This window comes from Xiphophorus couchianus, chromosome 9 (genome assembly GCF_001444195.1).
Source record: "Xiphophorus couchianus chromosome 9, X_couchianus-1.0, whole genome shotgun sequence".
NCBI lineage: Eukaryota > Metazoa > Chordata > Actinopteri > Cyprinodontiformes > Poeciliidae > Xiphophorus > Xiphophorus couchianus.
The window spans coordinates 14408821-14422628 of NC_040236.1; the positions used below are offsets into that span (position 1 = coordinate 14408821).

Sequence of the window (13808 nt, forward strand, 5' to 3'; positions counted from 1 at the left end):
GGATAAATTTAATTATTTACCTGCAAGAAAATTTTCCTGCTTTTTTAATAAATGTCAGACAGAAAAACAAGCAACATAAACCGTTTAGTTTTATCAAACCAACGACATACTGGGTGATAAATATTAACTGATAGCATTTTACACACAGTTAAAAAAAAACAACAAAAAAAACCATACTGCCTAACTTATGTCCTCGACTGAACATGTTGATTCAGGAATTGATTGTCAACATGCATAAAAGATGGAAGCTGCCTTCTAGTTCAAAAAGTGAAGTTGAGGAACTGGAAAGCTGCACTTATTATGTACACCAGCAGGGGGAGGGACTTCAGTTCCTATGGAGGACGTACTGCAAGTCAGTAAGACATTTAGTTTCAGCAACTCTGCTTTCCAAACACTGACAAATAAATGATTGCAATCAAAGTTAAAACACAATGCGGCTACATATTCTCATTCTGTAGCAGCCTCCTCAAACACTATGAACAATTAGGTCGTTATTATCCAGAATGCCGCAGGCAGGACAGATTTTTACAAATGTTAAACTTGTTAGTCTACATGCAGGTCTGGTGTAAAGCTTTGTGCACAGCCACTGAATTCAGCATCCCTATGGTGATGATGCGTCGTAGCGGCAGCATCATGCTATGGCTTCTGTTTTTCTTCAGGTTGGTTATTACTGATGGGAAGATCTACACACAGAGCAAACCTATTGAGAAAACTGGTCAGAAATGTCAGCCTGCATTAGCAGGTGGTGGTTTTTATAAAGCTGAATACATATGAGCTAAACTTTCCTTTGGTCATCAGGTTTGTGTGATCCGCTCTTTTTTTTTTGTCCTTATGAGTGTTTACTCCTCTGCTAGCTGGGACCAGAAAATACTCATTACACTTTTCATTGAGCTTTGACCACTTCTGTTTCATGGGTTAGTTTGTAAATTATTTAATTCTGTCATTTTTGTCTGTTTACTAAAATATATTTGATTTAATGGAAAACAACTGTTACTCATTCCTTGTTTTCTATAAATAAATGTTTTAGTATTTTCTCTTTTTTAGCAACTTTTAGAAATTGTGCCAGTCTAGGTTGCATGTTTATTTATTTGGTTCCCCCCACTTTGTCTTTGCTTTTGTTTCCTTTAAACTGTCAGTGCATTTCTTCCTTCTGGACTTTCTTTTTTTTTCCCCCGCTTCCTGCTGCTCGGTCTAATATGAGGAAACCTGTGTGAGATGGTCTCTCCCCTGTGCGCCAATGATTGACAGCCCCACTGCGCATGTAGCGGGAGAAGGCGGAGTTTAGAGAGTCAACAGGAGCGAGAGAGAGAGAACGAGGAGGAAAACCTGTGATGAATAGAGGGAGAATGAATGATGATGGAGCAGTTTTAGATCATCTGAAACCAGGTGCACAGGTCTTACTTTCTGGCACAGGGGGAGTAAAAGGAAGCAGTGCGCGTCTTTGCCAGTGCGTGGAAGCCATTAGACTTCTTTAACCCGCCCTCAGAGAGGCAGCATTTCTCTAGAAAGTAGCAGACAAATAAGTCGGCATCCAGGATCTGCAGAGTTTGTCTGTTTGGAGATAATTGCCAACTGTTTTGAAATGCAAATATGTCTCGTGTGGTGGAGGATTAACCCGTTGAGTCATGTTTTAATTCTTTCCTCATTTCTCTCTCGTTTCTGGGTTTCTCTCCATCTGTTAACGTTCTTCTCAACCACCCGCAGTCCAAGGAGTCCTCATCTGTGCTGAGCTGCGACGTCTCCCCAGATGACAAGTACATAGTGACGGGCTCCGGGGACAAGAAGGCCACTGTGTACGAAGTGGTGTATTAAAGAATAAGCGGACACAGGAGACAACAGGATGGACAGAGGCTTTTCTTTCTTTCTGTTTTTATTTTTTTGTTCTTTGTTACGCATCAACTCCACTTGATTCTCAACACCGTCAAACGTCGTCTTCATCTTCTCGAATCATCCGCCCTAAAACGTCATCACTGCCCTCTTGTTTTGCTGTAATATTAGCTGCTGTAGTTGTTCCCAAATGTCCCCTCACCTTCCCCTTCCTCCACCCAGTCTAAGCTCATTGAATGAGGCATGATAGCGGAGAGAGAGAGAGAAACGGCAAGATAAGGAAGACAAAGGGAAGAGGGCGGTGGAGGGTAAAGATACAGTTGTGAGGAGAAAGAGAGGAAAAACGAGTAGAGAGAGCGATAGTGCAGAAGGAAGCAACATTAAATGGGGGGTCGGGGGTAGGTAGGGTAATTAGGGCTGTTTCCTGATTAAGAGCTCAGTGGAAGGGAGGCCCCCAGAGGAGGCGTGGAGCGGCACGGTGGGAGCGCCAGCCAGGAGCACTGATACCACACAATCGATTCATTAGCGAGACAGTGGAGGCCTTAATGAGGCTGACGCTGCAGCTCCATCTCCCCAGCGAGAGGTGTCAGGAGCCGGGGAACGATGACGCGGCGAGATGCTTCAGATTTCCACATAAACCGACACGAAAATCCGCTCAAGACGCACAGAGCCGAGAGTACAAACACTCCGATACGTTCCTCCTCCCTGGATTGAGGTAAACGTGAGACGGGGGAGGAAAAACACATAACGTGCCGAGCACCCAATTAAACATTCATCCCAGCGCCCTCCCCTGTCTTTCTGCCTAATATCTATTTTATTTTGGTCTGACAAAGGCAGCAGCCTAATGAGCAGGGGAGTCGATGGGATTCTCCCAGGGCCCGGAGACACAAACAGAGAACATCAGCCGATCCGTTGCCTCTAATTCCTCCGGATTGTTCTCCTGACATCCAGCGCCGCGCTCACTCTCATTAAGAGACGCTGTCAGCTAGATGAAGTAGCAGCACAACCAAGCTCACTGTGAGGCACACTGGAGGGCAAATTAACACCACGCGATTACACCATCATCAGTAGCTAACTAAGCAGTGACTAATCCAATTCCTTTCAAATTTTATGCAACTAGTTGCTGATTTCATTTCCGCACGTCTTCATCTCCATCCCTGCTTACCTGCTCTGATTAAATCATGTTATATAAGCCATTGGTTGTCATTAAATTAGAAGGTAAACATTTAAAACACGTCCATAAATCTAAATGAATGCACCACTCTTGTGTCTGTAAACTAAGTGTAAAGTTGGCTAAGTCCACTGACTGAAAACAGAGGGGTCTACGCAGCCGTTTGTTATCTGCACACAGCACACTGTGTCCAGCTAAGATCACCAATTAAAACGCTGTATCTTGTTTGTTTGATCCTTCGAAATGCCACAATGTGAAAATAAATTGCCACTTTTCCATGGTCTGAAGCGGTTGCCGGGACAACAGGTGGCATTGCAGGAAGTCTGAAGCCCGAGCAAAAACCTGGCACCAAAAGGACCTCCACGCGTCGCTTTTTAAACAAATTTGAGATACTGCAGAGCAATGAAGCTGTGTTTGAAACTTTCTCTTGTTCGCTCATTAACTGTTTCATATTCACTATTTTTAAGACTTAAGCTTTTGTTCTACACATGCAAAGCTAATCAAATTCACCCCACTAGGGACAAGGGTGTTAGAAAATGGATGGATGGCTGGATGGATATTCACATTTAAGTTTTACATAAATAGACACCCTCGCCTAAATCTGAGGTAATGGGAAGTGTGATTTTGCTGTTTTCGGTGGAAAATGCATTGTAATCAACACAATCTGTCTTCATATCACAGACACTGAACATGAGGACAAACAGCACCCTCCATGTTTATTGGCACTCCTGGAAAAAGTGTATAAAAACATTTTAAAATGTGCCTTTTATCGTAGTAGTGTACTGAAAAATGTTGAAAAACTTTTTTTTTTAAATTTAGGAATAAAATATCAAAATGTGCTCGCAAACCCTTACAGTATCCGTAAAATAAATGTCTCTGAAACATTTTGCATTGTATACTTTTATTTTTTTTTTAATTTTAAGTAATGCAAATGATGTTTTCTTGGGTTATTGATATGATAGGACACAAATGTCCTGTTCTCTTGAGATTTAGTACACGTCTCACTTTAATGTTCCCGTCTTTCCTAATTTGAAGCGTGATTAAGTCATAAAATGGCTTCAGAGAATTGCTACTAATCTCAACTTGTCAATATTTACAGTCAGAACAATATTTAAAAAGCTTAAAACAAGTGGAACTGGGACAAAAAACCCCAGATTATTTTGCTCACAGACAGTGTGGGACATGTTAAGGGGTAAATAAATCACGGTCACTGCTAAAGAGTTGCTGACAATAGTTAATGCAAACTGACGTTACTGCAGGAAAACATTAATTTATTCCAAGATATTTTTTACTCATTCCTATAAGTGTCAATAATTATGGAGGGTGATGTTAATCAGACGTTAGTATAATTGTCCAGGTAATTCATAAAAAAAAAAAAACTACCAACTGTTTTAGGGGCCATTACCCACCTGCAAATATTTCTGAAGAACTGCTGATCCGGGTCAGTTTTTATACTGCTTTTCAAATGATAAGTTTAATTTGTTGCGCTGTTTAGACTCGACAACTTGGGTTTTAAATATGCCATGCTTTCTACATAATCTCTAAAATCCTTTGGGTTGGACTGAGAGGGAGACGCACCACGTCACAAGTTAACCGTTTGGAGGTTTTACTGTGCTGGACTCTTAATCACTTCCCAATAGTTAGCAGCCTGAGCTGATGAAGCATGTTAGCATCGGCATGCTTCATCGGCTCCGTCCATCACAGCCCATTTTGTAGCAAAGGCCTCAGCTGTACGTTACTTTGACTGGACCACCAGAATGGGAGAATAAATGAACAGAACTGAGTGGTAAACACAGGGACCACTCCTTCAGCAACTTTAGCGAATTTTGAATAGCTCTAGTTTTTCTTTAGATTTCATGAAGCTGCAACTAAAACTTTTGAATGTGGACGAGTTTGATCTGTTTTCAGTACGTGCTAAAAGCTAACCACAGTTAGCTTACAGACATACATGATAATAAGCATTAAATATGTTTATTTGGACTTGTCTATTTTCTACATCACTTCACATATTCCAAAATGAGAAGAAAACTGTCTGTCAGAGCTCTCCGTTTCTGTAGAGCCTGTGTTTAGAAATAAAAGGCACATTTCAATATCTTCTATTAATTCACTGCATCATTTCATTATTTTTTTATGACTAGTGATTGCTTGTCCTGTATAATATGTTTATGTACTTGGATTGCCTGTGGCTTGTTTTGGGCTCAGAGGGGGATACGTACATATGGAGATAGATAATCAAGGGAACACAGGTGGGATGTATTGAAAACCTACCAAGAACTCCACTGTTTGTTGTTTATTCTTTATCCCCTTTTTTCAAAAGTGGTAGTAAGTGTACTTGAGTCTGTTTCTTAGCCCTTATTATGTTGTTTTCAGCTCCTACTTCTGTTGATTCGTGCCTGTATTCAGCAGGCACTAAAGATTTGCTATGAAGGAGGCTCCACTTTCATTGCATGCTTGTTGCACTAAAGCTGAGCTGCTCAAAAGAAAAAAAAAAATCTTATTTTATACAGTGGTGATCCTTAACGATCCTCTTTTCAGAAAATAATAAAGGCGGTATGCAATTTTGTTTACCTGTATCCAATGTTAGAAAAGTTTACCTGTTTTTTAGCTGCAGCGCTGAAGCAGAACATAAGAATCATGAGGGCCTTCTGCAGAGTCAGAGATGTTCTGTACAGCTTCCTGCCTCTCTTCTTTTTTTCCCTCTCTGTCCAAAAGCCCCAGGTAGCCATAAATGATTCTCATGTACACAAGCTTATATGCTACTCAAAACGATGCTGTATAATGGCTATGCATATGGTGGTCTAGCGTCAGTATTTGGGACATTGTATTTGATACTTTGTTTGAATTAATCAACATTTCCCTGCCCCACCTGTGCTTCTGTTTCAACAGTGCAAAAACAAAAACAAAAAAAAACACTTTGTTTTTCTTTTACGGCTTATATTAACTTTTCTGTTTTGGAAAGCCAAGGAACTTTTTTTTCTCTCTTTTTCTTTTTAAATGCACTGTCTTCCCCTCCTGGTGCGTTTTTCCTTGTGCTGTACAACAAATGCTATCTGTGACGAATAAACCAAACTTGTGCTCATCATTTCAGGTGTCAAAATCTTTCATTTTCATTGAACAATTAAAATGTTTACAGTTTGTTCCACGCTCAAATCTTTACGTCAATAGTTTCCTTTTTAGCAGTTTTTATAAATATTTGATTACTGCTGACAAAAAGGATGCAAGTATATATCTAGGATCACAGCTGAGATTTGGGTTATTTTCATTTAGTGCAGAATTTGAACCAGGTTGAGTTAAACTTATGTAGTTCAGGGTATATTTGCAAAGGTTTTTCATCGTATATACAAATGTACATATTCTCTGTGCCATAATACTGCTGAGCGTGGTGTTCCTTCAGCAAATGCCACGGTTTACAGTCTATATGCTCCAATTAATAATGAATCAATTACTAAAGTGGTTGACAGTTATTACAATAATCGATTCATCACGATCAATCCGATTGTTTCAGGCCCTGATGTCATCGAGAACCTTTAAAGCATCTCAGCAGAACATTCTCCATGATCGCTGACAAGCATCCTCTGGAGCATTATCGTAACGAGTTCAGATCCCTCTGTCTCGACAACACACACTCTAAACACAAGCCTCACCGTGAAAGTCTGAGATCTTACAGCAGTGCTACGAACGATAGTTCATGCTGTGTGTTTAAATCCCAAGACAATTCCTCCCCCCCCCCGCCTCACCTCTGATCCTCCAGACAGTCGAGAAACTTGGAGATCCCTCTGAATGAGAGAAACGCAGTCATCACAGGAGAGAGGAGGCAGCGCGCGTTCACCTTCAGCAGCCTTCATTTCTCATCTAAATATTTCTAAGATGCTTTCTGACACCATGCTGTGAGAACACGCTGTTCTGGCTCGTAGGGTTTGAACAAATAGGCAACAAATGCTTCCATTTTTTTTTCCTTCTCTACACAGTTTGAAACATCCAGATGAAATCTGCCAAAAGCCTGACTTGGAAAACTCGCACTAGTGTGCGATTATTTAAATTTCTTCCATCACACACGCAGGCAAAGGGTCAAGAAAAAAAGCAGGACACTGTTGGATTTTCATAAGCAGATGTTCTAATCGTTGTTCTAAAAGCAACATAGAGGACAATCTCCTTTGCCTTTAGAGACCTTTATTTACATGTTCAAGGTTCATGGATCAGAACGGTAGCTATGAAAATACAGGCCAGTCCATCTGTATGTGCCCTAACAAATACAACGAAAGAACATGAAATACTGAATGAAAGATGCGCTTACCCTGAAACACAAGAGAACGTGTTGTTTGAACCGACTTCCAGGTCTTGTATTTGAGATCATTTTCCCCCAATTTTAAATGAATGAAAATAGTCTGATTCTGTGAATATTTCAGAGAAAACCAACTAAGCCCTGTTCCATCATGTATACATGAAAAAATGTTACAATCATGATGCTGAAATAAAAAAAAAAGGAAAAGCAAAAAGTATCTGGAACGTCAGTAGAGCACCCCCACATGTGCTGTGTGCCGATCAGAACTCACACAGAGCCGGGATGACTCCGGCTTGGACCCCCGTCAGGACAGTTCTAATTAAACCTCCTCCATTCAAATCAGTTCCACTGTTTGCAATTAATCCAAAAGGTAAAAAAAAAAAAAAGAAAAAGAAATGTTTTCTTCTAATTTCTTTTGCACTACAGAGGTTTTATTTTGTTTTAAAAAAAAAAGAAAAGTTCTTTGGAGGAGTCCCACATTAGCGTAGCTATAGACTAACCAGCTTTCTCAGAGCATTAAACACCAAAGTTTATTTTCCAGAGATGTGACTTTGCGTCTCCTTGCTTCTCTCTCGCTCATTTCCCACAAACGCGAACAAAACGACAAAGTACGAGTTGAGTGTCTCTTGCTCTTCACACACCGCCGACACCCTGTACAGTCACTGGTGCAGGAAGGGGGCCTCGGCTCGGCCCCCGGGGATCGTTAGCTTTCAGTGAGGAGCCAATCAGAGATCAGTAAATGACTTCATAGACTGTGGCCTTCTTGTCCCCAGAGCCGGTGACGATGAACTGGTCATCAGGTGAGATGTCGCAGCTGAGAACTGACGAAGACTCCTTTGACTGCGTGGAGAGACAAACAGGAAAGAACCTTTACAAACTACAAGGTTTAAAGAGAAACTGAAGCTCTCAGGTTTGCTGAGTCAAATCTATTGTGTCCCGTGTGAAAATAAAACAGATTCTACCTGGAATATGCTGGATCCGTAGGGCGTCCGCCACGCGTTCAGGAGGTTATCCTTCCCTGTGCTCACGAACCATTTACCTACAGGACAAAACACACATTGCTGTCAGCAGATAAAGCCTCATGGGGGCATTGGGGTGAGCTACAGATGGTTCTGACTGGCAGTAAAATGGATTTTACCTCCCTGTGATTAAATACCCTAAAGTAGTGTTACGTAGTCAATGCAGGTTTTCAGTGTGCAGTGTGTGTGCGCGTACCGCAGTATGCGAACTTGAGGGAGAGGACGCAGCTCTCATGGAGGTGCAGCTGGTACTTGTCGGGTTTGGAGACATGCAGCACTTCCACGTTGCTGCTCTCCATCCCCACAGCCAGCCACTCGCCTGTCGGACAGTAACCCAGGGAGAAGATCTGGGACACACAGGGAGGGTGATTATTTTTATTTCTGTGTTATTTATGGGATGCTAACTTTAGGTATCGGAGTCCTGACTGAGTACCTGTGAGGTGAAGTCGTGCTGCTGCAGCTGCCGGCCCTCTCTCAGGTCCCAGCAGCGGACCGTGTTGTCCAGCCCTCCCGTCCAGAGCTTGGTGCCATCGTTGGAGATGTCGATGCAGCTCGCTCCGTCTGTGTGGCCCTGGAACTGCCTGCACAGAAAAAGGACATAAAACCATCAGCGGGTCTTTCCACTAAAGTGGTTCAAATGCGACAGAAGGATCGGTGCTAGGAAAATGTAAGGTTTCTATTAAATTTTTTTTTTTTCCACAATTAGCAACATGACCCAGATAATGTCAAGCTGAATGTTTCTTTCAGTAAATGTCTGATCCTCCCTCTGTTGTAAACTCTCTGCAGTGCAGGGAGACGGTTCATCTACATGAATATACAGGATTTTTCTCCTGACTGGAAGCACATGCTCACGCACAGTCTCACACACAAAATGCAATGAGACTAAATGAAAGTCTGGTTGCATTCACTCAGACTTTCATACATTTGATGCTCTTTTGGTCATACAAAATACACTAATGGCAATACAAAGTAAAAAAAGAAAAAAAGTATCGACTTAAAATATAAAACTAATCAATTAAATGGATAAAATGATGCAACAGATTCAACTTAAATTACTGATTACTCCTTAAAAATGTAAGTTATTGACTTTACCAACTATTTGATTTGGAAAGTAACTAAGTTAGATTACGAATTACTTCATTAGTTACTTTCAGCACCTGCTGACAACAACCCTGCACCACCTCAATATAAAAATTACATTGAGTTTTGCCAATACTTACTTAGTTGCAAGTTATTGTATAGAACGATGGAGATTGTTTAAGGGTTACAACAGTCCAAAAAATAAACTTAAGTAATTTTTGTGTGTTCCACTATTGTCTGTAAAACTCTAACAGTATTGCACAGTGATTTGGATAAGTAACTTTAATTTGATTACTGAATTTGAGACAGTAACATGTTGGATTACTCGTTACTGAAAAAAGTGGTCGAATTAGAGTAACGCATTACAAAGTAATGCATTACTGACATCACTGCTTGTGGTACAAAGTGACTGAAACAGAAAAAGGTGATATGTTTCCTAAATTTTCTATTCAAGTTACAGAAAAACAGTCATGAATATCTGTATAAATGTGTGGAATAGCTAGCCTATTATGCCTTCCACGTATGAGATCAGGTTACATTTTGGGCTGTCAGCATTTTAGATGCATGAGGAGATAATATCAGGTCATTATTCCTGAAGCTTGTCAGTTTATAAACTAAAGGATGGGTCCTCTGGGAGCTTGTCCTGGAGGTTTCCTGTCCGTTTTATGAGCAACAGATGCTAATAGCTGCTGCAGCACTGCATGTAGATAAACTGCTGAACATGCAGTAGCAGAAATGTCTCCTGCGGATGATTTTATGACTCGTCTTCTCTGGAAATTCGGTGATAGAAGATTTAAGACTGCAGTGCTAATGTGGAGAAAGAAAATGGTTCTTCAGGAGTATTTACCCCCACTCTGATGGTAAAACCATTAATAACATGGCAGCAATTTTCCAAATTACACTTTATAGAGCGAAACACAAGCTCTGCTGAAGACTAGAAATCTACCTTTGTAACAGTTGATTTTGCCAGAACTGCTGTTCCCCACTCCACCAGTGCCAACTTACTAAAAACTAATCTGGGCATTTTCTTAGTTTCCATTTGCTCTCCTCATATGACTGAAACCATTTCAGACTGATCTGACGTTTCTGCTCCTACCTGACCAGCGTCTGGTTGTGCAGGTCCCAGACGACGATGTTGCCGTCGCTGCAGCAGGAGAAGCAGACCTTGTTGTCGGGGGAGATGGCCAGGGCGTAGCAGGCCGGGGCGGACGACGTCAGCTCCGCCTTGATGCGGGGAGTCGGCGTGGCCAGATCCCAGATGGACAACGTGCTGGCCTCGCCTCCAACGATCAGGGTCCGACCGTCAGACAACAGCTTGCAGGAGCGGATGTAGTTATCCCGGTTCTGATTGGACACGGAGGGTATGGAGTGCATTAAGTTCATGCATGATGCAATAAAATATGATGCTGATGCATTTGGCTTCCACTCTCCCATCATGTCTCACCAGACAGTCCAGCTGGGCCATGGGGCTCTTGCTTCCTGGCTGGCTGATGTCCCACACCTTGACGCAGCCCTTGCCTCCGGTGTAGACGTGGCGTGTGGAGGTGCTGATTGTGACGGCGCACACCACCTCCCCGTGGCTCAGCGTGTGGATCTGACGGGCATGACGCGGGATGCCCGGGCCCAGCAGGGCATCGGGGGGGAACGGCACCGGCTGCATCTGTCCGTCGGCGCTCACGTGGAACGAGTAGGCGCTGGGAAGGAGAGAGGAAAGAACTGATTGAAAGATGCATTTACGATTAAAACAAGAGTGATGTTTATTTGGATTTGTGTTTAACTGTGCTTATGACCAAGCAGAAAGCTAATAATACTATGTGGTTTGAAAAATACTGCACCTGAAAAGTGTAGCATGCTTTTGTATTAAGCCACCCTTCAATATTCAAAACATTTTTTATTAAACACTCTACTAGCTTTGCACATAGGGAGGCAGAACCGTTTACCCAGAGTTCTTTGCAAAATACCTTAAATTTGATCATACTGACTATTGAACAGAAGTTAATATCCACTTTTAAAATCTTCAAAATGACAAATTTTCTTCTCAATCTGTCGTTCTCTCCATCAACTCTGACCAGCTTCCCTGTCCCTTAGGAAGAAATGCATCTGCGAAGCATGATGCTGCCACAACTGAGCTTCACAGTGAGGAATGTGAATTCAGGGTGTTCCTGTATTTATACTGAGATACCGTGATATGAAGGTGGAGTCTATTTACTAATCAAGTAACTTCTGAAATCAACTCACTGAATTAAAAAAAAAAAAAATCTAGTATCAAAAAAGGGGGTTGAATGTAAATGCTCATCGCACTTTTTCAGATCTTTGATTTCGCATACGAAGTATTTTATTTCCAGCGCTTTTGGTTTGTTGATCACAGTTAAAATATGCTGAAAGTTGTGGTTGTAAAGGGAGAAAATGAGACAAAGTTCAAGCAGGATGAATACTTTTGCAAACCGCCGTATTTGGTCTTTGGTAAAATCTCATCATCATCTTGAATGTGTACCATGTGAGACACAATCGCATAATTTAAAAGAAAACCTGAAAGCTTTTTAAGGATTCTGTCTCTCCTGCTTTTGTTTGAGACTAAAAATAAGAAAAAACAATCAAACTATTAACCTGAACACTGAGCTGGAAATTTCTGCTGAACTGATAGGTTCACCTTTGAACCAGAAAAGATTTTAATAATTAAGAAGAGGAAACTCACGGTTTTCCTGAGGCCGACTGCAGGCTGGCCGGAAGCCCAGGGACCCTCATATGCGAGTGTGGAGACTCGTAGCCCACCTGTAGCAGATAAGATGCCTTAGAATAAAAAAAAAAAAAACTGGCTTAAGGAGAGACTAAAAAGACAGTGATTCATAAAGAAGAGAACTAGCTCATTAAAATGGATAATACAGTGACAGTATCTGGATAAAAAGATCTGAATAAAACAAGATAATAAAAGAGCAAAGAGGTTTTAAGAGGCAAGGTCACAGACTGCCAGATTCTTAAAGATAAATCACACTGCAGCTGCTTTTCCTTTGAAACACTCATGTCCTCTCCATAAATATCCAGATTTTTGCCCTTTCTGACAGCTTTATATGCTGAGGCACCACATATGACAGTGACACTGCAAAGACAAATTATCTGCAGCGCGCCGGCCTCACCACAGGGGACCGGCCGTAGCCCGCAGCAGCTGCAGCCGCCGCCGCCGCCGCAGCTCCATTCATCTGGGGGGACACCAGGTGGAGGCCGGCGCCGTAGCCCCCCGCCCCGGGCAGATCTCCGTTCACCCCCGGAGGGGGCAGGCCAAAAGCCCCCGGAGGGTAGGCCCCCTGCACTGCCAGGGGATTCCTTAGACCAAGAGCTGGGAGAGAAGGAGACAGAAGAGTGTTCAACGCTCTGGAAAACACTTCAGAACAAATTTGTGTTTGAAGGAAACAATTGAGTGCGTCAGTCATTCAGGATCCTTCTGTGTGATTTTGTCACCGGCTTGAATATAATGCAAAATCTATTAAAACGAGCCTTTCAGACAGCTGTGACTGACGAGCTGGGAACAAGCTGCAGGACTGGACCACTACTGACCCCTGCTGGCCACCATAGCGTCCTGCAGGGAGGCAGCACGTGGTACGTCTGTGTGTATCCTCATCTTTATGTCCTCCGTCGGCACATGTAGGTGCATTGTGTATATATGCTTGCTTGCATGAATAATAGAGTGTGCAAAATTGGAGCAGACACCAACAAGTGATATGTAAAAAAAAAAAAAAAAAGAGAAAAAGAAACAGTGGAATCTAGATGGAGGCTCATTATGAAGCGGCTCACAGTCACAGTCCATCACCTCTCCTAATCTTTCCATTTAAAAAATGAAGCACGCTGAATATTTCTGCCCACAGCTGCTTATTAAGTCCAGATGGTGGTCGGCGGCGAGGAGCGAGCTGACGCTCATACCAACTACTGCAGCCCGGCTCTGACTGACGCTGCAAGGTACAGGGTCACTGCAGGCTGAAGTGCAAAAGTGAAATCCTATTTCTAATTGATCTGCTGAGTTAATTACAGAGTTACACAGTTAGCATTAAAGCTACTGAATGGTTAAACTCAGAGAGTACCAAGTGGGTCGACGCCGGGCTTTCCTGGCACCGGTCTGAACTGTGGGGGGCCACTCGGCCCCGGGGTGTTGGACTCCTGAGACATGGGGGTCCCCGGCTTCATACCAGGGGTGCTAGATTTCTCTCTCTGGAGGACAGGAACAGAGATAAAGGCAGAGATGTGATGGCAGGTAATTCACTACAGTACATTCATTCATTATATTCAGTCATTCAGCAGCGCTCAAAATATTTCTTGGCTCCAGTAAAAATGACAGAATAAAACAAAAATGCTTTCAGTGCAGCAGCATCTTCTTCCACAGACATTTTTAGAGAAGAAAAATCAACATTTAATGTTAATAGATTTGTTCAGTGGATGA

The 13808-nt window shown here is 42.3% G+C and overlaps 2 protein-coding genes across 10 annotated transcripts in view; one reads left to right on the top strand and one right to left on the bottom strand.

Annotated features, from left to right (window-relative positions):
- tle2b (TLE family member 2, transcriptional corepressor b) overlaps positions 1-6080 on the top strand; it is an 83980-nt gene extending 77900 nt beyond the window's left edge. For all 3 annotated transcript variants that reach the window (XM_028026793.1, XM_028026795.1, XM_028026794.1), the window contains exon 20: positions 1705-6080. In XM_028026793.1, the coding sequence (XP_027882594.1) occupies positions 1705-1812 (108 nt within the window). In that variant the 3' untranslated portion in view covers positions 1813-6080. The remainder of the gene's footprint in view (positions 1-1704) is intronic.
- Positions 6081-7148: 1068 nt separating this feature from the next.
- tle2a (TLE family member 2, transcriptional corepressor a) overlaps positions 7149-13808 on the bottom strand; it is a 50109-nt gene continuing 43449 nt past the window's right edge. For 5 of the 7 annotated variants that reach the window (XM_028026789.1, XM_028026792.1, XM_028026788.1 and 2 more), the window contains 9 exons: positions 13453-13579; positions 12514-12713; positions 12075-12169; positions 10824-11073; positions 10476-10723; positions 8733-8880; positions 8496-8646; positions 8243-8319; positions 7149-8120 (listed from right to left, as the gene is read on the bottom strand). In XM_028026789.1, the coding sequence (XP_027882590.1) occupies positions 8013-8120; positions 8243-8319; positions 8496-8646; positions 8733-8880; positions 10476-10723; positions 10824-11073; positions 12075-12169; positions 12514-12713; positions 13453-13579 (1404 nt within the window). In that variant the 3' untranslated portion in view covers positions 7149-8012. The remainder of the gene's footprint in view (positions 8121-8242; positions 8320-8495; positions 8647-8732; positions 8881-10475; positions 10724-10823; positions 11074-12074; positions 12170-12513; positions 12714-13452; positions 13580-13808) is intronic. The other 2 variants (XM_028026790.1, XM_028026787.1) reach the window with 1 other exon arrangement.